We start from the raw sequence: 27,004 nt of genomic DNA on the forward strand, positions 1-27,004 counted from the left end.
GCGGGTGTGCGGGTGCGGTTGTGGGTGTGAGTGCATAATCCATGTACATATACAGAAATTGCAAAATACAACCCTTAGCTTCTGACTAACAGCTCAAAAAAACATCCGATCCGCATCTGTGTGGGTGTGTATAAAATAAATTTCATTTAAATTAAAATAAATAAAACTCGTCCCCGACCCTAGTCGAGCCACAAAAACAAGAACTTAGACAAAGCGCAGACACATCCATAATAGACCCCCAGTCCACACACAAAATCCTCTCGATCCAGACAGCAGATGAAGCTCCTGTCTGGACGAGTGGCCAGAAATGCATGTGGCAGTGGCTGTGGCTGTGGCAGAGACAGAAGACGGAAGACGGCAGACAGAAGATGGGGCAAGACAAGGCTTTCATTAGGCCGACTGCAGTCTATGCATTTTAATTGATTGCCAGTCATCTGTTTTGCCTTTATTTCTGCCCAAATTGCATTAATCTCCGGCAATTTTTGGGCAGATGTTCCCCCAATGCCATTAGCCGCAGCGTCCATTGACCTGAGGCTGTTCGAATCGAATCTTCTTTTAAGAAGTGGTTAACGGAGACAAAAAAATAGCTCTGGATTGATACGTATACTTAATCTCTAAATATACTCGATTAGTGACATGAATGAGGAGAATAAACAGCATATATGGAATCTGTAAGCCCATTAAGAAAACTTGCAACTAATTTGAACCTATTTTATAATAAATATTGCTTTACACACAATTCAGAGACCCAACACCAATTTTGTAGTACCAAAGACTATACAATACCAATACAATACAATACAATATACAATACAATATTGTATAGTCTTTGGTAGTACTCTTGGATTTTCTGTTTCCTCCCCTAACCATTTCACAGTCTTTCTATCTTCTACATTAATTTCCTATCCCATTTCCTTTCTCTTACTTTACATTCATGTTTCAGATTTTTGTGTTTTATTCAAATTTTCTTTAGTTCCTTTATAGTTCTTGACCCACACTCTTGTTAATCTTTCTGTCCTGTGATGATTACCTCATTCTTTATTCAATGTGCAACCACATACCCCTCCTCTCTGTATACGCTATTTATCCCTAGTTGGTCGCATCAGGGAGTAAGCCAACAATGTCCGTTTAATCAGTCGCTGATTGACTTCGTTGCGAAACGGTGGGCCCTGACATGCCCCAACCACAGGCTCCACGGAGCCAAAAGCCAAAGGCCCGACTGGGGTCCGTGGTTGGGTGGGTGGCTGGGTGGTTGGGTACTAGTGTAGTCGAAGGAGACGAAGACGGAGGCAGGCATTAACCAAACGGCGGCTAAATGGAATACGTCCTCGACCTAGTTCAATGTCAATGTCATTGTGCCACATTATCGCTGGCGACGTCGTCCTTTGGCTGGCTTGGCCTTGGCTGGAGGGAAACGAGCGCACGAGTCGAGGCCACGGCCACGAACATGGCCAAAGTGGCACACGGCAGGCAGCACATCCTCCACGCTCCATCCTCCATCCCCCGCCCTGTGGCAAAAACGAGACACAACAGAAACAGCCACGATGCTGCAACGATGCACGGCCCCTGAGTAGGAGAAGGAGTTGGAGTCGGAGTCGGAGCAGGAGCAGGAGAAGCAGCAGCAAACACCAGCAGAACCAGAAACACCAGCAGGAACAGGAACAGGAACAGCAACAGGAACAGCAACAAGAGCAGGAGCAGGCGGTGGCGACAATATCCTTGCACTTGTGCGGGCCGCGAGGCCGACACAGGGGCTGGATCTCTGTGACTGCGGACTGGGGCAGGGGTCGTTGTGGCACTCACAGTCACACCGCTAAGCCTGGCAACCAATCCGTCGCCAGCAAAGGCAACAGCCCTGCCCCATCGCTGTTCACTGCTGCAGTTGCTGGGTGCAAGGATGCCATGTGGAAGGCCTTGCCTCTCGCCTCAACCCACCACACCCTACACCCCACACCCTACTCCATCTCACCATCTCTCTGCCGCGTGGGTTGCACTCGAAGCTGCAAGTAGAGACACCCTCTCCATTATCCAACTCCGATTCCGACTCCGGCTCCAACCCCAAGCTTTGACATCTGCTCTCTATCGTATTACGACCCCCCTTTCCATCTCTTTCTCTGCAAAAGCTCCTGTCCTGTTAGCTTTTTCAGAGAGCTGCCAGATGGATTTAAAAAACAGCAGACTGTAAACTTCGCTGTCAGAGGAAAAGCCTGCAGTAAGAGCGATAGAAATATATTTGGATATTGATAGTTAAGTAGATTGAAAACATGTTTCCGGATTTCCGCTACATAAGGATGTCGTTGGTCGTTTGCTGTCCATTTATCCCCTGTTGCTCTCGGATCCCTCCTTGGGTGAGCGCCTGCGATGGATCTTCTTCTTGCCGCGCTTGATCTTCCTCTTGAAGTGCCTCTTTGTCTTCTTGGGCTTGGAAGATCCTGCCTCCGTAGTGGTGTCAGACGTGGCAGCTGTGGTCGTGGTCGTGTCTGAGTACGCTGCTGTGGTGGTGGTCGTGTCTGAGGACGCGACTGTGGTTGTAGTCACTGCTGTTGCAGAGGTAGTTGTGGCAGTGGCAGTCACCGCACTGGTCTGGCTCACCAGGAAGCACCCGATGGTCGCCAGAAGCAAGAGAACGCAATGATACTTCATGGTTTCCGTTGCTGCTGCTTATCAGAAAGTGATACTTCCATAAGGGATCGACCGCCTTTTTATTGGAATCTCAGAGCGAGGTTTTAGATTAAAAAGTGCGTTAAAAATATTGGCAACAATCTTAAATGTTTAACCAATTGCCTTGCAGGCGGCTATTACTTGTTTGCCTGTCCCACTTTTTAGTGTTTTTGGAGTTGTGGATCAGATTCTACCACCCTAGAGGTTCTCACGTTGCGTGCTACGGACAGGCCTAGATCCGGCTGGTGTTTGAACTGTCAACATTGTCTAGGCACACGCACTGTCGCGGTATAAATAGCTTAGCTCCAGGCATAAGAAAACATAGAAGTTATACCTATATATGCTCCGCACAATGTATGTATGCATGGTTATTTATTTGCTAAATGAATACAAATATTCAGGGAGTTCCCAGTTGCCAAGATCGGCACACGTTTATGTAGACAGCGAGTCATGGGGAGAAGCAAACAATACCACTTTGGGATCGGGTTTGTTTTTACAACGGCCACAGTACTGAACACACCTCCACAAAATACATGATGTTTGTCCACAGATAGAAACAAAAGCTTCAGATTTAGTCTATGAACTTCTTGCAGGATCGATTCAAGGGAAAACGAAGCACCTAGGCGCACTGCTTGATCAGATGCTTGTGAAGGGGAGCGACGCACTGCTTGATCAGTAGGCTGGTAAGGGAAATCAAAAACAAACCGTCAGGAATCAACGTCGCACTGCTTGAGACAATGACGTACTGCTTCCAAACCTTTTTTCGCAGCGAACTGCTTGCAGTGTAGTCGATTGTATTACCATTTTTGCCAAAGCGAATAAATCTAAACGATGGAGGAAGTAAGTGCCAGTGAAGAGAAATTCCCACCTGGCTCTTTTTCTCCAAAGAGAGAATTTTTATAGCAGAAAAGTATTACAGCAAGTCTTTCTTTGGGCTTCTATACATATATCATACTGCTTATACATATACTGGCAAAGTATACCCCAATGGATACACAATAAAAAGAAATATTAATATCTAGCGGTTAGGAAGGAATGTGCGCTTCAACGGGTATGCTATAATGGTTTGGCATGGAACGGAGAACCGGCTTAGAACCGTTTACCTAATTCCGAATGATGGCATCTGATGTCATTCGTCAAAGAAAACAAACAACAACTGCCCCAAAAGGCCAGAGCATCGCGTTAAGGTACACACGACATGGATCTCCATGAATGAGGTCATTGGGTCACGATGCAAAGAACTCCTTAGCTCTTAACATGTCTGTGTGTACTCGTATAATCCTAAACGAACAGTCAACAAAACACGTCTCCGCACTTGGGTCGCGTGCTTCGTACGGTTCCCAGACCTGTTCAATACCTGCGTCTCTTAACTGTACAAATAAAGTGTTTTTGCACCTGGTAGACGTATTGTTGGAGGGCGTATTGTGTGCGTGCATATGTATGTTACATCTGTAACACCGATCCACTGAAAATGATTATACCCGGCGGGTACATATATATATACTCCTTACGAGTATTTATATCACTTTTCCTCCCACTACGAAACGCACCTATTCAACGAATTCTACTTGTAAATCCGTTTAGAGGGTATCGCTTGGTCGGTAAGTCTGACAAAACAATATTTTTTTTCTTTTGCAGTTCCTGTTCGGCGACATTCGCCGCACAGAGGCGCAGAGCGCGCGTCAAGGGAGAGAGAGCAGCGGAGAGAGCGATTGCGATTGCGAGAGCGAGAGCGGGATCTATTGGCATGCATTTGTTGGCTGGCAAAACAAGAAATGGGCTAAGAATCACCGCAGACACAGCAGCCGAACGGGGACCGAACCGCATTCCAGCGCCTGGCTGCGCAGTCGAAGAGCAAAAGAGTGGAGCCCCAGCTGCGGTCGTGGGGCCTTTTCATTGTCAGTCCGCGTCGAGATCTTCAGCGGGCAGGTTGGAAATTTTAGCGAGAGAGCAGAAGACAGCAGAGCAGAAGACAAAGCATCTTTTGACGCGCGTGTGTGTGAATGTGTGTGCGAGTGGGAATATTTTATAGTGAACTTTCATCAGCTGCAGCCCCGCGGGTCGCCCTCTGCCCAAAAACGAATATGTAAATGAGAGAAAAGGGACCAGACAAAAACAACAACAAGTGGCCGAAGAAAGTGCGAAAGCGGCTGCCAAACCGGTTTTCGCTGGCAAACGTGGCAATGCCTCAGCAGCAGAGGAAGATATGAACAAACAAAACACAATTAACGTGGATTATCTCACGTGTGGTAATCGGCTGCGATAATTGTACGTGTAAAAAGTGAAAGTGAAATACAGACAGACAGACAGACAGACAGTACGTACGCAAAGCAGCGAGGAGCAGTCCGCGGTTCGTTCTCTCACGCCACGGAATAGTAGGAATACCAGCCATGTACAACAACAACAATGATGGCGGTGGCGGTGGCAGCGCCAACGGCAACACCATGCAGCAGCGCCGCAAGACAACGACACGCTCCAGATCAAAGCAGCAGCAGCAGCAACAATGCACCAGCGAAAACGTAATCGAAAAAAATCAAACGAACGGCGCACAAAACGAAAGACTTCACTTTCGCGGAAGCAGCAAAGACTCGGCGCTGTCAACGCCGCTGCTGCCGCGCAGCCGTTCAACAACCTCAGCCATCAATTCACCTTCCCCACTGTGCTGTAACGGTGGTTTGTCCATACTCAACTGCTGCCGCGATGTCAACTGCCACCTGAATGCACCTTTGCGCGGCAGCGTGGAGTCGTCACGCAGTCGGCGTTCCGAGAGCCGGCAATCGTCGCTAACAGCGACGCCGACGACAACGCCAAAGCAAGCTTCACCTTCGCCTACGATCTCCGAACGTTCACGATCTTGTTCTGGATCCCGCTCCCGTTCGTGCTCTTGCGACGGCCGCCTTGTAGATTGCCATAAACACAGCGCTGCGGCAGCAGCTGCGTCTACAGCCGCACCGCAGTTTACCGTTAACCTGAGCATCGATCTCTTCAGTTGGACTCTCTTTCTGCTGGCATTCTGCACGCGCTTTTATAAGCTAGCAACGCCACCCCACATTGTGTGAGTATGAAAAAGAGAGAGAGGCACATACATATGTGTGTGCGACTCTTCTAAGCTCTCTCTCTCTCTCTCTCATTTATCCCACAGCTTCGATGAACTGCACTACGGAAAGTACATCGCCCACTACATGCGCAACATTTTCTTCTTCGATCAGCACCCGCCCCTCGGGAAACAGCTGATCGCTGGCCTCGTCAGCCTAGCCGGATACGATGGCAACTACACATTCTCTAGGATCGGGGCCGCGTACGCGCCGGACGTGCCCATCTTCTGGTTCCGCTTTATACCCGCGCTGTGCGGCAGCCTCCTGGCCCCCGCCGTCTACAGGCTACTGCTGGAGGCCAGGCTTCATCGCTGGGCAGCAGCACTGGGCGGCCTTCTCGTCGTCCTGGACAACTCTTTGCTGACCCAGTCGCGGTTCGTGCTCATGGAATCGATGCTGCTGCTGGCCAGCACGCTCGGGATCGCCTGTCTGCTCCGCTTCCAGCGCTGTCGCTTGGGCAGCCTCCAGTGGCTGTGCAATGGATCTGCGGCAGGCGTGCTCCTGGCTTGTGCGGGCGCCGTCAAGTATATCGGCTTCCTGGCCCTGGCTCTGGCCGGGTATCTGCTCTGTCGCCACTTGTGGCAACTCCTGTACGACGCGAGCCTAACGAGTGAGTAATCCTCCCCAGACTCTGGCTGATTTCGATTATAATGAATAGATTTCCTTCCCGACAGATCGCCAGCTCTGGATGCACGCCCTGAGTCGGCTTCTGCTCTTCGTGGGCATTCCCATAGCCGTGTATATAGGGGTATTCTATGTCCACTTCCGGACGCTGCACCGGGCAGGCCCTCATGATAGCATTATGACCAGTGCCTTTCAGGCGTCGCTGGAGGGCGGCCTGGCCTCGATCACCAGTGGCCAGCCGCTGGCTGTGGTCCACGGCTCGCAGATAACGCTGCGACACACCCACGGACGCACTTGCTGGCTGCACTCCCACGCTGCAGTCTACCCGGTGCGGTACAAGGACAAGAGAGGCTCCTCCCACCAGCAGCAGGTCACATGCTACTCATTCAAAGACGTGAACAACTGGTGGATCGTGAAGCGGCCGGAGCGGGACGACCTGGTGGTGGGGGAACAGCCAGACGTCATACAGCACGGCGACGTCATCCAACTGGTGCACGGAATCACCAGTCGGGCGTTAAACTCGCACGACGTCGCTGCTCCGATGACGCCCCAGTGCCAGGAGGTCAGCTGCTACATTGACTACGAAATCAAGATGGCCGGGGAGCTGCTGTGGCGCGTGGAGATTCTCAATCGGAACTCTGAGGGCGACAGCTGGCATGCCATCAAATCGGAGATACGTCTCGTCCACGAGTCGACGGGCGCTGCCCTGAAGTTCAGCGGACGGCAGCTGCCGGACTGGGGCTTCAACCAGCACGAGGTAGTGGCCGATCGGGATCAGGTGCACGAAGACGCCATTTGGAATGTTGAGGAGCATCGCTACACCAAGAGTAAGCAATTGATTGCCTAAATCATTGGTTGAATATCCTCTGACCCACATTTCGTGTTCCTTCAACAGCTCAGGATCAGCGGGAACGAGAGCGTCAGTTGCTCTCCGCCGAGATGATACCCACGAAGCGGACAAAGCTCTCGTTCTGGGCCAAACTCCTGGAGCTGCAGACGAAGATGTTCTGGCACGGCAAGCACCTGCAGGCGCACATGTACAGCTCGCTGCCGCACGAGTGGCCGCTGATGGACAAGGGCATTGCCTACTGGCTGGACTCGCAGTCCAGTGCCCAGATTTATCTCCTGGGCAACGTACTCATTTGGTACACGGCCAGCGCCGGGATACTGGTATACGCCGCCCTTCTGGCCTTCTATGCGGTGCGTAGGAGACGGCTCTGCTTCGACGTCTCCCAGCACGAGTGGCAGCGCTTCCTCATGGCTGGCGACACCTTCTTCGTGGGCTATATGATGCACTATCTGCCGTACTACTTTGTGGACCGCACTCTCTTTCTGCACAACTATCTGCCCGCATTTGTCTTCAAGCTGCTGTTGCTGTGCTTTGTCGTGGAGCATCTGGACTACCTTTTGCGCCGACACTGCTCTGGCCGAGGAGTGCACCTGGTGCGCGTCTATCGAGTGGCGCTGCTCCTCTGGCTGCTCGCCGTGGGAAGTGTGTTTGTGAAATTCTTGCCGCTCAGCTACGGAGCAAGAAAGATGACCATAGAGGAGGTCAGACGCCTGCGCTGGAAGGACACCTGGGACTTTATATTGCAAAAGAACTATGCGCTGAACTGAAACAGTACCTTTGGCCAGACTGCAGGTGCAATAGACCCCCCTCCAAATGTAACATAGAGACTTAAGATTCTGAGCTAAAACGTAGCTAAAGTTTATCTAGTAATAAGCTATCGTCCATAGATGCCACGCCTTCCGTATGTGCAGCCGATTAAATGCATTATTTATTTATTTAAACCAGAAATCACAGCAATCCAAGTTCGGGCAATCGTCTCGGACTGAAAATTCAGTTTTTGTTTATTCAGAAATTCACAGTTTCACAGGGAATACACTAGGAAACACACCAGAACATGGCAAACATTGGACACTTTATAGATAGGAATGCCGACATTCGTGCAGCAGGGTTGTCCTCGTTGAGGACCACTGAAGCCAACAGGGAGAGCATCAAGGATTGTTTTGTCTTCAGCCATATGGAGGAAAAGGCCGAGCATATGTTACGCGCCGAGTGCAAGCATTTGAAGATCCATTCAAAAAGCAGACGCACCCCGATTGTACCGTGTAATACCGTGGGAGATCTCCTCAGTACGGAATTGCAAAAGACACGTTTCATGGCATTCAAGGAGAAGTTCTCCGAGGACATGTACTTCAAGAAACCAAAGTTGGGGGACATCACGCCGGCCCACTCGAAGCCGGACAGTGTGACCAACGAAAGTCGGACCTTTGGACGGCCATCCACCTTTCCGGAGCCCCTATACGATATCATATTGCCACCGAAGCCAGCCGAGCAGGTCAATCGAGAGTTTGGTGAATTTCACCAGAAGCGGATCATCAGCCACAATCACTATTTCCCCTCGGAGCAGATCAATCGCAAGTTGGTATTTATATAAAGATGAAAATACTCTAAACTGATCTGCATACCCTTTGATTTTTTTCAGATATGAAAAGCCCTTTGACCGCCACAACACGTTTGGGCAACAGACCAAATTCAATGGCATCGGATTGATGGTGAAACGTTGCTTGAAGCAGAACGGCGCGGACGATCCACATATGGTCATCGTCCGCAAGCCACAAATGGACTTTATAGATCGCACCTACGGCCCATTGGGATTGAAGTACAAAAAGTGAGTGTAAATAGATCTCACCCCTCCAGCAAATCCTACATGAAAAACCACTCTGTAGATATCCATATGATGTGCCGAATATGATGCACGGACTGCGGCGACTGACGCCCAAGTGTGATGTCAAAATGCTGCTCGAAAACACCACACCGAGTACGAGCACTGAAAAGTTGGTGAACGCCTTCACTCACCTGAACATTTTGCGCCAGGACCTGCAGAAGCGCATCGACTTCAAAATGTTCGACCTGATCTCACTGCTGGAGAAGAGCGACAAGGAGAGCACGGGATATCTGCCGCTGGATCGAATCATCGAGATCATGCACAAGCTTCACATTCGCGTGGACGCCCGGAAGATTCGCATCGCATTGAAGCACTACCGAATGCTCCTCGACGAGGGCTGTGCCACGGAGCGCATCAGCTACCAGGAGTTTTGCCGCCTGATCTCCATTCAGGTGCCATTGCCATCGACGGGAAACATTTCGGTGATGCCCGAAAATAACTACAACAAGGATACCACCTATCGCCTGCTCTGCGCCGATCTCAAGAAGACGCCCGACAAGGGTCGCGTCGAACGAAAGCACCAGTTGACGCCCGAGCAGCAGGACGCACAAAACACTCATGTCGAGGAGCTAATAAATCCCGATCAGGCTATGCTGTCGGGTCTCGGTCCCAGCGATTTTATGCGCCTACGATCCAAAGAACAGTTGCAGACTATATTCAAGGAGGTCGTATCCAAAGATGAGTTCGAACGCATCTGTGCCCAACTGATGGCCAACCATGAGGACCAGAAAGATATGTTTTCGATCCTGCAGTTCAAGGCCCTGATGGGGAACCCCATTCTGCACGTAAAGGGTACCACATAGATACCATAGATACCACATTTACAACACGAGATTAATGAATAAATTGAATGAAAAAATTATACTTTGTATCTGTTAGATAATTGTCAGGGATGGGCACGGCACTAATGAGTGTGTCCCAAACATTGAAGACAATTGTTCTGAAAAATCGCCTCGAATAGAAAAACGAGAACTACGACAACAATCGGCTCTGTAGTGGTTGCCTTTACTCCGCTTAGATTTCACCGCAAGCGTTGCGAAATACTCCCCGTGATTTCGCAGTTTCTTCCTCGGCGCATCGTTTGGCTATGATATTGAGATACTCGTAGTTTTGTCGGATGGTGAGTTGGGAAATGTATACGCTTGAATTCTCCTCCTCTATGGCAGCGATTACTAGCTACTGGCGCCGGAATCAGCCGGGGAACCGACCGCTGAAGAATCCAGCCTGTTGTGCATGAGATCCGGCTCTAGAACCATGCTGACCATGGTTTCGATATAGCTCTTGAAATCGTAGAACACGTTATGGCTGAAGGGTTCTCTGAGAAGGGGCCTGATCTTCGAGACAACGCGTTCGTCTATCGACATGTTGTTGAGTGTAGATCCCTCATGATCAAAAGGCTCTTTCAAATCGTCATCGCTATCACACAGTCCTCCTTGATGGTCTCCACTAGATATTTACTATCAGAGTGCCGGTGTCGTAGCTCTCCAGCTTCTCCGTCTCGTAGACATAGTCCGGAATGGCGGCGTAATATCGAACCTGCCACCAATGCATATCAGTATCTCTTTCCTTTCCATTGCTCATCACTCACCACGAATTCGACCAATGCATTGCGGTAACTTTTCTAACTTTTTGAATTTTTTCAGACTGTTTCTTTTTTTGTATGTGTGTGATCTGGTCTACGGCAAAGTTATGTTTTTATGGGGAATCCTAGGACATGGATGGGAAAATGAAATTATTTTCGATTCAGAAAACTAAAACTAAACTTTCCCAGACGGAACCGATCAGATCGGATTGCTATATCATATAGCTGACATACATACTCGTATGAGCAAGAGTATCAAAGACTTATGCGCCTAACGCAAGAAAATTAACAAAATTAACTAGAAACGATGAAGTTTCATGAAGCAACTGGGTCGGAGACTCTCGTGAAGAAGCCTAAGGCAAGGACAAGCTGCTGAAAGTTCGACATGTACTGCATGATATTCTGCAAAGAGTTCCATAGACGGAATACCGACTATGGATCAAATAAGTGTCGCACCTTGTCAGAGGAGGAACAAGCTTAATTCCGAGTTTGTGATTGCCTAAGCAAACACTTGAAAATCAGTCTCCCGACAATGGAGTCCTCTGTTATATACGTTTTGGCAATCATTTACATCATCTGTCTGAATGCAAAGTTGGTATTCTCTTTGCACAATCCCTTGATGCGCACATGTAAGCATTGTCTGAAGATCGTAGATATAGCGAACCTTTATCCTCTTTTATGTTTAAGCTTGCCTATTAGGGGAGGAGCTTGTCTGCCACGCCCGATTCATCATCTGCTGGCAGTACAAGTGCAAGTGCATTGATAAACACGATTATCTCGGGCCCGGGCTGGGGTGCATCTACCATATTTTTCATTAAACAAAATCCTGAAGAGTCCATGGCCCGAAGAATGTAGTGAGCTCCAAGCAGCAAATGCAAGGGCTGGAAGCACTTCTTGCAGTGGCATGCATCTTTCGTACCGTCCAGAAATTACGGGTGAAATAAACCATTAATAAACAAGCGGCAACTTTTTACATGCTAAACACAAACTATTTTATTTACACTCGGAGACGGCAGCGGGAGCCCTGCCGACAGTTATTTGGCATTGTCCATAAAGTCCTTGGCCTCGTTGATCTTCGCCGCTAGATAGGGGGAGCCACCCCGATCCGGATGATTCAGCAGCATGATCTTCTTGTGTGCATCCTTAACCTGCAAGGGAATTGCGGAGGGGTGAGATATTGCTACAAAGGATGCAGCACGTGCATTACCTTTAGCTTGGAGGCACTCGGATTGACGCCCAGAATGAGGGCCGCTTCACGCTTGTTCATCTTGGGATCAAAGCCGCCCTTGTAGTACTTCGAAGCAGCCATGCTCTCGGCATCGAACTTGGGTAGGTTCTTCAGGGCCTCGTTGAAAGCGGTGGTCATCTGGGGCATGCGCCGCAGCATATGCTTACCCGCAAAGCCCACGGCTGCCACTCCGAGTCCCGCCAGAATAATGGAGCTCGCCTTTACAGCAGATTTGTGGGAATCCATGGTGACAATTTGATATAAGACAAGTTATATATGTAAAACTTTTGTTTATTTGAGAATGAAGTCATTTTTACCATTTTTATGTAATTTTAACAGCTGTGACTTTAGTGTGACAGCACGCGTCGAGGGTAGGTAATCGATTGCAAAAGTGTTATCGTTCACAATTTACATGTCCTGCCTGCGATTTTGCAAAGGGAATCTTTGGAAAACATATATGAATACATTGCAAACATCCATAAATTGACAATGGGGATTTATGAACCAATAATTTGAAAATGGCGCTCTGTGTTCGCTAAAATAATACTGAAAGAATCGACTACTTTTAGAAATTTGTATTATAGTATTTCACAGCCAGGGCTGAAGCACCGCTTCAGCTCAGCCGTTGCGGAACAGGTGTGCAGCCCGAACACACAATCAAAGCAATTCAATGAGCATACCCTAGGAAGGGATATTATAAAATTGAGAAAATGTTTGCCATCTCAGACTCCAATGAATGCAGAAACTAGTCAGTACTGTTTTAAAGCTATTTCAACGAAATTTTGCAGTTTGTGGTCTGCTCGGGATCAGGCTATATATTCAGAAAAACAGAATAACGATACTAATTAGGGGAAATAGGGTATAAATATGCCCATACCACCGGTTGTCTCTTACGTTTTATTTCATGGTTTGACCTTATTTGCGTAAACCTTATTTTAGACACAACTCCATAAAGGGACTACTTAAATTGTGCATATCTTGTAGCAAATTCATTCATCAATCGGATAAAATTATGTGTTCAGGGCTGAGCATATCAGCTAACTAGTATAATATTATACCGAACATGAAAATCGAGGAATATGTCTTCTGTTCATGGAGAGAGAACGTTTAACCCATTGTCGACCAGTGGGTATTTAAATATACCCCGCGAACGGTATATAACATGAAGAATTTTGGAACAGTGAAACATATCGTGGTCGTTTGTTTTTTTGTAAGTAAGGGTGGACTTACAAGAATTTACATACAGTAATATTTTCAGCGGCTTAGCTCAAGTTGTTCACCTGTTTAAACAGAGGGGGTTGAGTGGGCTAAGCTCGTTTTTTCATCGGTATATTTACGGTATATTTCTGAGGGACTGACGGTATATTTGATCGATAAGTCCACTGGTGCACAAACAAGACGAAGAAGAAGCGAGAAAATTTCTGATGTGCAAAAAGTTTCAAAACGGAATCCGTATATTGATTTACAAAAGAAAAAAGTGTCCATTGGTCCGATCGGGCGATATATCTGGTGGCGGTGGTGTGTCCGGTGTGCGTGTGTGTGTGTGAATGCGTGCGTCCAGCTGGGAAAACTACATAATTTGTGGCAAAGTCGGGAGCAGCAGCAGCAGCCGTCAAGCTGGAGCGAATTCCAGAATATCTGCGCGACACGGTCGACTGGTTGATGGGGTGAGTTAGTAGTAATAGCCACATTTGATAACACCTGACTCCCTGACATCTGCTCCCGGATCGCTGCAGCAGTGGCGGCCAGTGGGTGAGATGCATCTACAGACGGTAAAAACGGCCACAAGGTGGTACGGTTGTACGGTTACGACGACGTCGTCGCTGCCACTCAGTGGGGCCGTCTCTTGTGTCCTCTGCATTGCTCGCATCGCGTCGCCCCACCAGTTTGGCCCCTCGCCAATTGGCCTCGTTTCGCGTCTCTGTCGTCACAAGAAATTTCTTTTTTCGTCGCTGCCTTTTGTGGCTGCCTTCCGTTGGCTGCCCCTGCAAGACGGCTCTCCTACTCCTGTAGGAGCTGCACTGGTGTTTGTTCCAAAAAATCAATGGGACAGCATTATCGATTTCTCAAATGTGGCTGTGTGACCGAGTAATGTAATCGATGTACACCGTGTGTCCATGCTGTCAATGTGTGTGTGATCAGTCTGCTCCTCTGTCTGCATCCAGACATCCACACAACCACAAGCACACATCCGCGTCCGCGTCCGAGTCCCAGGCGCAAGGCCATCGCTGCGCTTTGATTGCGTTTATTTGTGGTTCGTCTTCATCTTCTGCTTCGCTCAGCATACCCTCTAAATCATGGAGAAACTCGGGTATATACATGTGTTCATCAACAGGCAGAAGAACGACACGCATCTGTCCATCTCTATAAGCAGCACATACAGAATTCTATAGGCGTATCATCTGAAAGGACATTGGAAAAATTAATATATAGAGGGTATTTGGTAGTCGACCCACTCTAGTTTGGTCTTCTTACTTGTTGTTTATGCTTCTACGCAGACAAAACGAAAACGAAATCGTTGAGGAGAGGAGAGGCGAGAAGAGGAGGACGTTGCAGGCGGAGGCTATAGATGATAAGGGCCAGGTTTAATGAACTAGCTAATTTCATTGCCATACTCGGAAACGGTTCACGTAGGCGTGAGTCCCATAAACATATATATGGGAAATCGGTGGATATATAAAATCAGGTACCTGTGGTACGGTTCGTTGAAATATTCCCCCTTGAAGAGCCACCTAACTCCCATATATGACAAACCAGATCTACCCAAAGTCATTTGGGGGCATTTCTATGCCTTGCGGTAATTTTATTCTCATTCAAAGATCTACAACACGCGGAGGAACAGGAATGGATGAAAGAACACAATTGCAAACAAAAAAAAGGAGACTACTCTACGAAAGGGTTGCCATGGGAACCATAAGATGTTCCTACCTGCCTGGATATAAAGAGGGAATTAGCTCTTCAGAGTCCCAGCCCACTTTTGGTGGAAATCAGCCTGCTTTGGGTAAATCGGGTACGATAGGTACCGACGATTATTCAACGAAAACTCAAGAGCTGCTTTTGGGTTGGACGGCGAATCCAGTCCGCAGAACAAGGGAGATGTCTGCCCTGCCAAATGTTTAATTAAATGGCATGCAATGCAGATTTTAAGTAGTTTTCCATCAGATTGTGTCAGATAAGATGTGGAATGATATGGAATAACACGGATACACTCCAATCAGGCCCGATTTGAACATTTTGTAAGCCAGAAATGAGTGCTAAAACATCCAATTAGGCACAGTTTAGTGATTAGGCACACAAAGTGAGCCGTCGGTGTCGGAATATGGCGGAAATCGAGTTGATTGGAAGCCATTCCGCGGCTCTCCTGTTCCGCCGGACAAATTAAGTTCACACAACTCGCTGACAACTTGATAACGTGGGCTATCCCGATGGCGATGTCGTTAGTCACATCTATATACACGAGTCCACGAGTACACACACACCCACAAACATGGGGGTAAACCTTTTGTGGATGCTGTCACACAAATTGGCAAAGGAAACGGCAGGGGGAAATAATGTAAACGATGTGAGAGAGCAACAAAGAACAAACAAATTGTGTCACATGTCACACCCCATAACCAAAAAAAAAAAACAAAAAAAAAGTAAAGGAAAAAGAGGGGAAAAGCACACATCCGCAAAGATGGGAGAAATATCTACACGCTGCAGGATGGATGTGGAGGAGATACATATATCCGGAACGGGTTTGAGTGGACGTCATCGCCCTCCAATGGAGCAGCAGGGTTTTTCATTAGAGCCCAGGAAAAACAATTAAAAATGTGGCCAAGAGAGAGGGAGATAGACAAAGAAACAGAGAGAAAATACATCGATTTCTGTTGCCTTAGCCACAGCGAGGAGAGCTCTTGATTTTACTGGGGAAAGATATGTACATATGGACGTACATATAGTCCTCATTCTTCATTCCCTATGGACCATGTTTGGAATGAATTTCCTCAATTCGAATATTCTGGAACATAAAATATTGAAGCTGTTTTCCCAAAGGATCCTGGCTCCACAGAAATTAGTTTACTTTTCTTAAGTAAATCTTGGACCTCTTTTGAATAAAGATATACTGGAGATGCTCCAGATGTGTCGATATATAGTTATTTGTGTCGATGCAGCCACGATTAAGCAATGGTTCCGCAGGGATATCAAAAAAGAAGACGATCCCAGGTACATCATTAGCTACCCTCGCCGTTTTGCCTGCCTGTCTGCCTGCCTGATGGCATGTGCAGCGGCGGACAGCCTTGAGGCGCACTTAGCAGAACTCTAATTGAATTAGAGGCGGCAACGGGTGCAAGTGCAGTGCGGAAGAGGCAGAAGGGGCATAAATACAATAATGCGAGTGGTATGAGGCCCGGCGGAAGAGGCAGCAAAAGAAACAAAGTGACAGTTGGCCATTTTTTGTTGTGCTTCATTGATTGGCAGACCCGGACAGGGCCTGGGCCTGCTGCTGGGGGGCCCTGCTGCCCCCGAGTCCAAGTCGAGTCGCTGGCTAGAACCCGCCGGGAGGAGGCGCAAATCACTAGACCAAATCAATTTTGCAGAGCAAAGTCCATCCCCGGGCCGGGGATTGTGTATATTTAGGTTGTGCAAAGGCTTCCCGCTCTGGCGTGCCCTCGAGCTGGGTGCCACATGCCCCGGCCGTGCACTCAGTTGCAGTCGAGCCCTGAGCGCGGCTAGTTCCTAGCTCCCAGTTCCCAGCTCCCAGCTTCCAGTTCCCTCGGTCATGAACTGGGCCATCTCGAACCTGACGGGCGGCAACCGCGTCAGTCGGGCCATTCTCGTGCGCTACTCCTCAGTGCCGCTGGCGGATGCTGGCGATGGCTCCTCCACGGGACCGCAGACTCCCACGGCCTCCACTCCGCGAGCGTCCGCGTCGCACACCTCGCTGTCCTCCACATTTGCCGCCACATTCCTGCACTCATCGTCGCGACATGTGCCCGGACGCGCCGTGCCGCGACAGAGCGCCAACGGCAACGGCGGCAAGTCGAATTCCAATGCTCCACCGGGCGGCGGAGCCGCAGCTGGAGGCGGCGGTGGCGGTGGCGCTGGCCCTGCCACACAGCTGTCGCTGCCAATGGACGTCGAGGAGACGGTCACCTGTTTCTGTCGGTAAGATCAGACGAAGAGGCATGGCGATACGGATATTTATTGAATATTTCTGTTCGCGGGCAAAGGAATGGGAACGGGAAAAGTTTGATGAGCTACGTGCTTCCCCAACTAAAAGGGCGGAAGGAATATGCCTCTGGATCCAGAAAGCTAACAAGAATTGGTATAGGTATATTCCAAGAGATCTTTCAAAATCGAATACCAAAAACACCAATAAAGCTTGAATACCATAGAATTTAGATCAACAGTCGAATATTTGCTATACAGGAAATCGATTGACCGCAGAACAGATCGGAAAACAGCCAGAAGTCTAATTGAATTATATATACAGTTGTTATCAATCGATTCATTATTAATGCACGAAATATGGGAGTTTTATATGTGGAATCCTTTCAGTGTTGCCCCTTTCTCAACTCCATCTCAAAGATATACCAATGGGTATCCTCTGGTCGACCTTCAGCCTGCTTAGCCTATTGGTTTTTGTCTTCGTTCCGAATCCGAAGAGTGCTTCAAAGAGGGACAGGGACGGGGACAGGGACAAAGTAATTTGCAAAGTCAAACATGTGTGTTAGGGCTCTCTTTACTCTCTCTCTCACTCTCTCGCTGTCTCTCTCGATTTCTTACTCTCCCTCTCTGTGTGTGTGTGTGTGTGTTTGGTCGCAGTTCAGAAAAACAGCTGATTTTCTCTGCCTATCATTGTTTTTGTTTTCGCCATTGCGGCGGTTTCTCTATTCTGCCCCCCCGCCCCTCCTGCCGCGGGCACTTCTTGTAAATTATTAAATTTTGTTTTTGCTGCGCAGTTTTTCCATCATTTTCTTTGCGTTTTGTAGGGTTTCCATGTGGTCGAAAGATAAACATACATACATACATAAATAATCGGTGGTTGGGTTGGGGGTCACACTCACATACATACCTATACATGTGCACATGTGCATGCGGCTGTGTGGGGATATGTGCCCCTTGCCTTCATTTTGACACGCCCCCTTTCGCTGCTTGGCGACACATAAATCACACAGCGACAGATCTGAGACGCATATGCATAAACACACACACACACACGCATATGGGAGTGTTTGTGTGCATTTATGTGGCGCTACATTGTGTTGTTTCTGTTTTTTGCGCACTTCCTAAATTCGACGGCTACCTCTGACGTCATCTGCAATGCGCATGACCCACAGCAGAGAAGCAGCGCAGCAGAGCAGCAGCAAGCACACACTAACTGTAGTAATGGCAGCAGAGCAGCAGCAGAGCAGCAACAGAGCAGAGCAGCAGCAGCAACAACAACATCTTGATACGTCTTGCTGTTATGTTTGTGTGTGTGGGGATGGGGTGGCGTGACCGACTAAACGGAACTCCCGCCGCCTTTCCTTTCCTACTGCCCGCAAATAAAACTAGAAAAACGAATAAAAAGAGCAGAATAAAAAAACAAAAACAGCAGCCGGAGCCGGAGCGACAGCGACAGCATCAGAAACGGCAATAAAAACACGAAAGAAAGGTTAACTTCAGGGGCCGATGCTTTTGATACCCTCCCTTGCCGATCGATTGTTTCCTGGGCAGAAGATTACGAATATTTAACTTGTGTGCGTGGATGGCAGGCAAAACGGAACATTGCACTGGTGCCAAACACTGTCATACGTTCCACATGTGGAAGATAGGGCAAAGCTTCAAAAGTTCTTCATTCCCTGCGTCCAATCATACCCTTTGCTAGGGTATACCATCAACATAAACATCAGCTACGGCAATAAAAACCATTTAGAAAGAGAAAGGAAGCATTCGAGATAGAGAGTGAAGGCAAGAGAGCAATATCGGGATAGTATTTTCTTTGCATACTTCTTCCGTTTATTCCGTTTGATTGTTGTTTTTGGTCTGCCACCAGGAACAGATCTCTCTCTCTCCCTTCCTCTCCCTCTCTCGGTGTCTCTCGTTAGCAGCTCTTTCACTTTGTAATTAAGTTGTGCAGCGAGCGGTGGGAGGGCAGAAGGTGAGAAAATATGGAGTGCTGGAGTGGGGTTTGAGGGAGAAGGGGGACCCAGGTAGAACGATAATTAATCGTAAATCAAAGATAACAGAGATCGATAAACAACAATAACAATTACAACTTGCTTTGTGTTGGTGCACATGTGCTTACTTTTCCAAAACACCTGCATATATCAATCCGCTATAAGGAAATCGAGAACAAGCTGTGTAAACTGCATTATTATTCTTATAGGGGGCACCAATCCAAAGTACCCTCCTAGCCCTCGCTTAGCACGGGGGTTACGTTCCTGAAAAACCTCGTGTTAAGCGGGTTTCGTTTTTGAGTTGTCTTTCGATGGTCGGATCAGAATATTCAAAGCACGATTCCAAACAGATGGCATAGGCGAATGCTTCTTGTTTTTTATGTCGTTAAACCTTATACAAGTTCAGTTTCTTCAGAGCTCACTGCATTTACAGTAATATCAATCTAAGCGAGGGCTAAGCGTATCTTATTTCATACACCAGACTCCATTTTTCGTACACCTTACATCTTATTTCATACAAACTACATTATTACTTGCAATATTTTGATTAGACCATTTCGTGGACCAGATTTTGTTGTCCTCATATCTTTAAGGCCACTGTGGCCCCACTAGAAGGATAACTAAAGGTCACGAGCCAAATCAAACAAACACTTTCGAGAATAATCAATACAAGTTTTCGATTAAATAGGGTCAACCCTGACAGCTTCTAGATGATTCCGAATGCAAGGCGAAACTTTTGTAGAACAAGGATAAACTCCAAAGGGAATCGATTTGCAAATTTGATTCGATTTGATTGCTTTCAAAATATTATTATCAATATCTGAAGAGACCAGAACAACTTTCCAAAAACTATACAAATTGTGCAGAATATCCCTAAGGCCCAACGAGGGATCCTTACGATGTTTAAAGATTATTTCTTGCCCCACGATAGTTCGATGCTGTGAAATATGGTTTTTTCTCGAAGCCTCAAGGGGGGACAGATCCAAAGATTGATGTCCTTTGAACTGCTTCAGCAAACCAATACACGCCACCGCAGAAGTTCCTCTCTTTCTGAGAGGATAGAGGATAGATAGAGGATGGAGAGAACTAGAGAACGTGTGCAACGCAGCTTCAACAGTCGTTGCTGCCACAAGTAATGGGCTCAAAGCAATTCAAGTAATGGCAAGTGGCATAGACAGAGAACCGCTAGAAAGCAGCCGAGCGTCGCGTAGTTGCAGTTGCAGTTGCCGCACTGCCAGACGCAGGCTCCACAAGACACGGCGTGGCTCATGGAGCGCGTTCCATTAGCCGCTCTGTGTGTGTGTGTGTGTGTGTGTGCCTAGTAAACGACTCTGCCAGTGGTGCAACTGAACTTGCCGCACTGCGTCGCGGGCGGTCACAGGTGCTGGCTGGCTGGCTGGGAGGGATGGCTGCCCGGGCGGGTGATTCGTTCCCGACTTTATCTGCTTCTCACCTTACGCTCCTTCTTCTCTATCCCTCTCCCTCTCTCTGTCCCTGTCCCTCTCTCTCTTTGGCCGACAGCTGCTCTGTGGCCGTGTTCCTGTTTTTGAACCTTATTTGCTGTGAATGACGATGCGTTTACTTCTCCAGCAAATGATTCCTCGATTCCGTGAAATGCAGTTCCTGTGTTATTCTTCATTCTATTCTGTTCTTTTTTTTGATTTCTTACTCTGTTTCCTCCTCATGAATGGAGTGGAGAGCCCAAAGAGCGTGATAATTGTACCTCAGGGAGACGGGGGATGGGATGGAATATCATGCGGGTTTTGGGGTTACCATCCCAACCATTGATAAGGATGAAAGGTCTCACCCTTTGGGGTTAATTAATTGTAACTCATTTTCTAACCATCTATCGTTTCTCCTCTCTTTCAGGTGAGTAAAGCCAAATCTTTTACGGAAACCAAGTTAAGCACAAACGAAAGGTAATCCTGTCCTGTATATTTATTGCGTATTTCAGTCCCTCCCGAGTCCCTTTTTACCCCCCATTCCCATGTTGGGCAAAAACGCAGTAGATTCTACTGCTATTTGCGCAGTGAAGTCCGTTTCTTGTCGTCTGGCAACGCTGCACAGGCCGTCAGCTGCTGAGCATCACACACACAGCTGATGCGGAGAGAGAGCACACAGCAGGGCGAAAGAGCGGCAGAGGCGGACAGACAGCGGGCGAGAGAGAGAGAGAGAGAGAGACCTGTCAAACAAGTGGTCGTCAAAGCACACTCGCACAGAAACGTGTATATATGTATATCTGTATGCAAAACACACACAAGCGGCACTCAGTTGTGCTCGCTCTCTCGCTCTCGCTCTCTCTCTCTTGCCATCGCCGCACCATCATCGTCATCTCTGCTGTGTGCTCTGCTTTCGTTGCCAGCCAGCTTCTGTCTGCGGTGGTGTGTGTATGTGTGAGCCAGCAGCAGCGGCAGCAGCAGCAGCAGAGCAGTGAAAGACAAACGTCGGCCTAACGCCTCAACGGGTCTCGTTTGGGGCTGGCTCTCATTGTAAAAATTTCCTTTGCCGTGGTCGGTTCGGTTCGATTCGGTCAGTGAGAGCAGCAGCGGTCGTAGGTCGTCGTCTCGGTTTTTTTTTTTTTTTGTTTTACATTGTTATTGGAGGCGCCGCCGCTCGATATTCGTGGCGCAGCAGCAGCAGCATCGACATCGATCCTCTCAGTGTGAAATGCTAAGCAAAAGTGCAAATACAATCAAACGCAATTGCAAATGCAATTCAATTGCGCGAATCCTGAAAAGGCACAAAGTAAGCAAAGACTCTATTTTTTGTGTGTGTGTGTGTCTCATGCAGGCTTGAGAGGAGGCACAGAGTGTGTGTGTGTGTGTGTGTGTGCTGGTGCCTCTCGTGGCTCTCCTCTCGTATGAAACTGTGTCATTCCACTGCCAAACGGCATACAAGTTTTTCCTCGCCAAACACAAAGCGTTTTAGCCAGAGCTCTTCTGCAACTATTGCTGGTTGTAGTTGTAGTTGCTGCCACGGTTTGTTGCTTCACTGATTACGCGCAATGCAGCAGCGGTGGCAGCGGTGGCAGACGGCAGCCCCCGAGTTCAGTTGCAAAACCGGCGAAGCGCGACTGTTGCCAATGCAGCGCCTAGAATTGGCACACCAACAACGGCAGCAGCAGCAGCAGCAAACAACAACAACAACAACAACTGTTACGGTACATTCACGAGTGCTGTTGCTGCTGCCACTGCCACCATCGCACCATCCGATCCGATCCGATCCGAGCCGAACCTAACCACCACCATGGTTTTTTTTCCATATTGTTTTAACCACTTCCTTTGCCGCAGCGGCAGGAACTTCCTTCCTGAGAGGCTTCCTGTCTGGGCCATCCCCCAACTCCCCCTGCCCCTGCCCCTGTCCCTGTCCCTGCCTTGTCAGGTGTTCCTGCCCCTGCCTTTGCCACTTTGCCCCTTTTTTTTTTCTTGTTCTTCTTCTTCTTCTTCTTCTTTGCTGCAGTTGTCAACCCCGTTAACGCCTACGTGTTCACAGGCTCAGGGCACACACTTGACGAGTGGTTACGTTCCGTTCCTCTCCTTGCCTTTCCGTTCCGTTCCATTCCGTTCGGTTCGACCCCAGAGCCGCCCGCATGCCGTTTCTCACACCTACCGCATTCCCCCACAGCCCAAACCACACTTCGCGTTAGGGCATTTATCGATTTTTGTGTGTGTTTTGGTCATGCAAAAAGTTTTTTTTTTTTTGTTTTTTTTTTGCAAATTAGTTGGTTTCGGCTGGGAATTTCCATGAAGCGCTAGGAACAAATCTACGGGAAATATCCAGTTTCATGGAATATTCAATGGAAAGTCAATTTTGTTTGCTCGCTTATTGATTGGGGCATAGCCCCATATTATGAAATAGTTCTCATGCCATTACAGCTCTAAGGGTGGGGGTTTTCCCCCCCGAGAAGATGATTTCTGGGAAGCAGGAAGCACTGCCAATGGGACCATTAGGGGTGGTCAAAGAGGGTGTCCTTTGGAGGCTTTTACATTGAATATTCCCTAAATAAGCTATCCACTAGATTGAGGTGTTTTCCCCAGTACTTTCGCTTCGTTTTCCCTGGCAATGCACAGATTATACCGATGTTCAGACTAATCGATGGCACAACAGAAACCGTTTTGTGCCACAGCTCTGCAGCTATGCCCCACAAGGATATTCACAGTTATCTGAAAAGTGGGTTATCTTTTGAACTGTTGTGTGGCTCGACGGCGAGCGAGTGACCAAACGGCGAACCGAAAAACATCTCCGCCTTCGATTGATGCGCCCCGTTTGCCGTGAACCGTTATACCGCATACAGATACACACACACACACGCTCGTGCATGTAGAGGCACTTATCAATGTGTAGCATGTCACCTCGCGCGTTGCATGTGCATCTTGCATCTTGCATCTTGCTCTGTATGCTCTCCACGGCTCACGTCACCATCAGCGTCAGCCCGGCGGAGGCAGAAGAGGCGGAGACGGAGGTAGAGACGGAGACGGAGGCAGAGGCAGAGACGGAGACGGAGGCAGCAAGGTTTCCTGCTCTCGACAGTTGATGTTGTGAAACTCGTTTTATACCTTGTCTCTCTCTCTCTCTCTCTCTCTCTCTTTTATTTCTTTGATGCTCATAATTCTACAGCTTTTCTATGGCTCTGATGGGAGGGGGGTTTGGGGGATTGGGGGGAGTGACTTTGCCCGTTTTCGGTTTCGGTTTCTTTTTCGACTTGGCGCTCTCCTCTCTCTCCCTCTCTCTCTCTCTTGTGTAGCTTTTGCCAAATGCTCGTTTGACCTTTAACGGTGCTTACCCCCCTCTCCGCCCCCTCTCCGCCCCCGTCCCTTACAAAATTCGGCAACAATTAAGGCACTCCATTCAAAACGCGAGCAATGCCAATTCCCGCAAACAAACACTCGACGACGCGTTGCTAGAATCACTTAATAAATTTTTGTGATTTAATTGCTCCTCTCACCCGTGTACCCCCTGCCCCAGCTCGTGGGCGGAGGAGAGGGTGTGACGGAGACGGAGACGAAGACGAAGATGGAGATGGAGACAAAAGACAACCCCATCGAATGGCGACGGGCTTCAATGCGAGTTGAAGGTTAAGTGCGGCGATAGCGACACGGAAATCGAGTGGAATAGAGCTGGCTCTACGGGCCGTAGTTGGTGTGGAGCACCCCCCCACCGCCCCCCACCCCTGCATATCGGTGTATATTATGGATTGCCATTCAAATGTAAATCGCACTCGTGACTGTGGCATTTCTTCTTCTTTTTGCAACCATTTTTGCCCCCGTGCGTTCCCGTTTATTATAAATAACCTTAAACGATTTTTCTGCCCCACGAAAAGTGTCAATGTCAGCTGTTTTGGTGGGGAAAGCACAGGCGAACGAGAAAAATCGAAGACCTGTGTGCTAAATTTATTATTCAGCTGTCGGCAATAGGCCATCCATGGGGCCTCTGCTGCTCCGCTGCTCCGCTGCTCTGCTGCTCTGCTGCTTTCTGCTTTCTTCTTTCGCTGGCAGCACAAAACGTATCTTAAAATAAACCTCATATTTTATTCTAAATTCGCAAAATGTTTTCCGTCAGGCCACAGCGTGTCCCGCTCTCTGCCTCCTTGCCACCTTGCCACCGTGCCACCATGCCGCTAATTGCACGCGCGTATGCAGCAGAAGATCCAATCGCACATGTTCGCAGGCTTCTTAAATAATTGCTGGCTGTCACTTGGCCTGTGGCCGGTCGGGGTGGCGGCCAGGGGAGTGCATAAAGATGTATTCATGTTGCAATGTTTTGTGTGTTTTTTTTGTCCATGCCCCCGCACATTTCTTTCAGGGGATTTGTAACAGAGATGGAGACGGGCACTCGAGATGTGGTGGAGACTTTGCTTTGGCTGCTTCACCCACAACATTGTGGCATTATTGATTTCCTTGTGAGAGCGAGAGAGAGAGCAACATATGTTTTATGGGGGAAGCATTTGATGGGCTGATCAGCCGTAAAACATAATGTATTCCTCCCATTTCCCCTCCATGCCCCTACCCCCACCTCCCCATCGTAATTATGCGGTTGTGCCCGATGCGGCGGCATCTTCAACCAGACCAAAAAGAAGCCCCGGTAACTGGATAGTGAAAATTGCCTTGGTTTTTCCTCCATTTTCCCCTCTTTGCAACAAAACAATTTTCGGCTACTTTTGCAATCGGCAATCGCTCGACTCCCACAGAAACACAGAAACGAAGCCGCACAGCGTCCGCCTCTGGGTCCACTTTTCCTATAATTTTACGAGTATCTATGTATCTCCTGGTTTTCCCTCGTGTTGTTTTTCGTTTTCGTTCATCAAATTGAGTTAGCGAAAATTACTATAATTTTGGTGGGAAATTTTATGGGTCAAAATGTTGACAATGCGCCCCAGAGAGGCAGCGGCCCCCCCCCACAAAAGTGGGGTAGAAAGGCAGACGAGACGAGACGAGACGCCGCTGACCGCAGCGCATATTGTTTCTCATTTTTTTTTCCATTTCCATTTCCATTTTGTTGTTTTTTACTAATTTGCTTAATTAGCGCGACTTACACACATCTACAGGGTATACCCGTAGCATAGTCCCCACTTTTGGGGTTTGTAACACGATTTAATTGGGTCTACGAGCATTTATTTTTATTGTTTCTCTTCTCTTCTCTTTTTGGTAATTTCTGCAGAGTCTCTTCTTTACTTGTATTTTTTTTTGTTTTTTTTTTCCTTTCTTATTTCTCTCACGTTTTGGGCTCTACACAAGTTTATGGCGGGGCCTGAGAGCTGAGCGAGGAGCGCCGTCGTGAATGGAGTCGAGGGAATGGATTGGAGTACAGTGTGGCGTACAGAGAGAGAGAGGAGTACACTGTGGCTTAGCGGGAGAGAGAGAGAGAGAGAGAGAGAAAGAGGTGTACACCATGGCGTATGGAGGGGAGGAGGTGGAGTACACCGTGGCTTATAGAGAGGAGGAGGAGGAGTGGTGGAGTACACTGGAGATTGGATTGGAGTGGAGCAATAGCCAGACAGACGGACGGACGGACAGACAGACATTCCCATTAATGCTGGAAACGTGATGTGCGGCGTTTTGTGTAACTCGCCGTGAGAACATCGCGGGCTCTGCAATCGCTCAGGTTTCGCCTCGGTTTAAATGACAGCCACAGCCGCGGATTGAAACGTTCGAGCCAACGAGCCAACGAGCGATCCAGCGAGCACAGCACGTAGATCCCCACAGATCGATCCATGGATTGGCTTTCCGCTTTGTATCTTTCTCTCTTTTGTCTCTTAGATGCACTCCCATTTGCATATGTGCTCGTTCCAGCCATCAGGCAATTGTGCGCGGCCTTCGGAGTGTGAAAATTGCTGCAATCGCTGAACGCACCGCCTCGAACGTACTTTTCAAGTACATTTATGGGCCGTCGATCTATCATCTGGTGCTGGTGATGGTGCGGGGTCGAGCCCTTGGAAACGGGGGCTTGGCTAATTGCCAGCAAGATCTGTACTGATTGGCTCTGATTTGGTATCCAAGTCACTAGACCATATGGGAATTATCGGAAGCTTTAATCGCACCTATTTAGAGTCACCTTCGAAGGTGATAATCCAACGTGTACAGCCACAAAAACTAGACCGTCTGTGAAGCAATTTTGTGTTGAAATAAGTTCCAGCTCAGCTCAGATCGGATCGGATCAGTAATGGATGTTCATGTTCTCTCTTTTGTGTAATGATCGAAGAACTGAGAGTTCCGCCAAATCAATTTCCATTTCTACACACTGCCTGGAGTGCTACTCGTACGGGTGTACGGGTGTCTGTGTGTGTGTGACCCCAAAGCGGGGCATCATCCGAGTAGTGGAAACCGCAAAGCTAATTGCTTATGCACAACGCATAACCTTGCCACTCCATGACACTTCTGGCCCTTCCCTTTCGTCTGCCCGCAGGGCGGAGGAGCGCTGAAGCGTCGAAAGGGGGGGGA

General features: G+C 48.4%; 5 protein-coding genes across 7 annotated transcripts in view; 3 read left to right on the forward strand and 2 right to left on the reverse strand.

The window, feature by feature from the left end:
• Positions 1-2,316: 2,316 nt before the first annotated feature.
• LOC6598899 (protein new-glue 3) lies at positions 2,317-2,643 on the reverse strand. Its single transcript, XM_002023965.1, has one exon. The coding sequence runs from the start codon at positions 2,641-2,643 to the stop codon at positions 2,317-2,319; it is 327 nt and encodes a 108-aa protein (XP_002024001.1).
• Positions 2,644-4,360: 1,717 nt separating this feature from the next.
• LOC6598900 (protein O-mannosyltransferase 1) lies at positions 4,361-8,171 on the forward strand. Its single transcript, XM_002023966.2, has 4 exons — positions 4,361-5,716; positions 5,804-6,366; positions 6,431-7,207; positions 7,276-8,171. Exons 1-4 carry the CDS (start codon positions 5,052-5,054, stop codon positions 7,995-7,997), a joined length of 2,727 nt encoding a protein of 908 aa, XP_002024002.2. The 5' UTR covers positions 4,361-5,051; the 3' UTR covers positions 7,998-8,171.
• A 30-nt stretch (positions 8,172-8,201) lies between these two features.
• LOC6598901 lies at positions 8,202-9,976 on the forward strand. Its single transcript, XM_002023967.2, has 3 exons — positions 8,202-8,805; positions 8,870-9,055; positions 9,114-9,976. Exons 1-3 carry the CDS (start codon positions 8,285-8,287, stop codon positions 9,913-9,915), a joined length of 1,509 nt encoding a protein of 502 aa, XP_002024003.1. The 5' UTR covers positions 8,202-8,284; the 3' UTR covers positions 9,916-9,976.
• A 1,685-nt stretch (positions 9,977-11,661) lies between these two features.
• Positions 11,662-12,257, reverse strand: LOC6598903 (mitochondrial import inner membrane translocase subunit TIM14). Of its 2 annotated transcripts, XM_026992169.1 has the most exons (3): positions 12,240-12,257; positions 11,902-12,141; positions 11,662-11,842 (listed from the first exon to the last, which is right to left on the reverse strand). In XM_026992169.1, exons 1-3 carry the CDS (start codon positions 12,240-12,242, stop codon positions 11,729-11,731), a joined length of 357 nt encoding a protein of 118 aa, XP_026847970.1. In that variant the 5' UTR covers positions 12,243-12,257; the 3' UTR covers positions 11,662-11,728. The 2 variants fall into 2 exon arrangements, with proteins under 2 accessions (XP_026847970.1, XP_002024005.1); XM_002023969.2 differs by lacking the exon at positions 12,240-12,257 and having other exon boundaries at positions 11,902-12,206.
• Positions 12,258-13,349: 1,092 nt separating this feature from the next.
• LOC6598909 (MOB kinase activator-like 2) overlaps positions 13,350-27,004 on the forward strand; it is a 39,162-nt gene continuing 25,507 nt past the window's right edge. The window contains exon 1 of one of the 2 annotated variants that reach the window (XM_026992168.1): positions 13,350-13,589. In XM_026992168.1, coding sequence (XP_026847969.1) covers positions 13,585-13,589 — 5 coding nt within the window. In that variant the 5' untranslated portion in view covers positions 13,350-13,584. Of the gene's footprint in view, positions 13,590-16,590; positions 17,071-27,004 lie in introns of those variants that run through there. The other variant, XM_026992166.1, reaches the window with a different exon arrangement.

Source organism: Drosophila persimilis, unplaced genomic scaffold (assembly GCF_003286085.1).
Source record: "Drosophila persimilis strain 14011-0111.01,24,50 unplaced genomic scaffold, DperRS2 tig00000700-arrow-arrow-pilon, whole genome shotgun sequence".
NCBI classification, from domain to species: domain Eukaryota; kingdom Metazoa; phylum Arthropoda; class Insecta; order Diptera; family Drosophilidae; genus Drosophila; species Drosophila persimilis.

Excerpts from the sequence above, each read along its gene's own strand:
- LOC6598899 (XM_002023965.1), bottom strand. The coding sequence starts at position 2,643 with ATGAAGTATCATTGCGTTCTCTTGCTTCTGGCGACCATCGGGTGCTTC.
- LOC6598900 (XM_002023966.2), top strand. The coding sequence starts at position 5,052 with ATGTACAACAACAACAATGATGGCGGTGGCGGTGGCAGCGCCAACGGC. Across the intron at positions 5,717-5,803 it reads GCAACGCCACCCCACATTGT|CTTCGATGAACTGCACTACG; the intron begins GTGAGTATGAAA and ends TTTATCCCACAG. Across the intron at positions 7,208-7,275 it reads GGAGCATCGCTACACCAAGA|CTCAGGATCAGCGGGAACGA; the intron begins GTAAGCAATTGA and ends TTCCTTCAACAG.
- LOC6598901 (XM_002023967.2), top strand. The coding sequence starts at position 8,285 with ATGGCAAACATTGGACACTTTATAGATAGGAATGCCGACATTCGTGCA. Across the intron at positions 8,806-8,869 it reads TCGGAGCAGATCAATCGCAA|ATATGAAAAGCCCTTTGACC; the intron begins GTTGGTATTTAT and ends GATTTTTTTCAG. Across the intron at positions 9,056-9,113 it reads TTGGGATTGAAGTACAAAAA|ATATCCATATGATGTGCCGA; the intron begins GTGAGTGTAAAT and ends ACCACTCTGTAG.
- LOC6598903 (XM_002023969.2), bottom strand. The coding sequence starts at position 12,168 with ATGGATTCCCACAAATCTGCTGTAAAGGCGAGCTCCATTATTCTGGCG. Across the intron at positions 11,843-11,901 it reads CGAGTGCCTCCAAGCTAAAG|GTTAAGGATGCACACAAGAA; the intron begins GTAATGCACGTG and ends ATTCCCTTGCAG.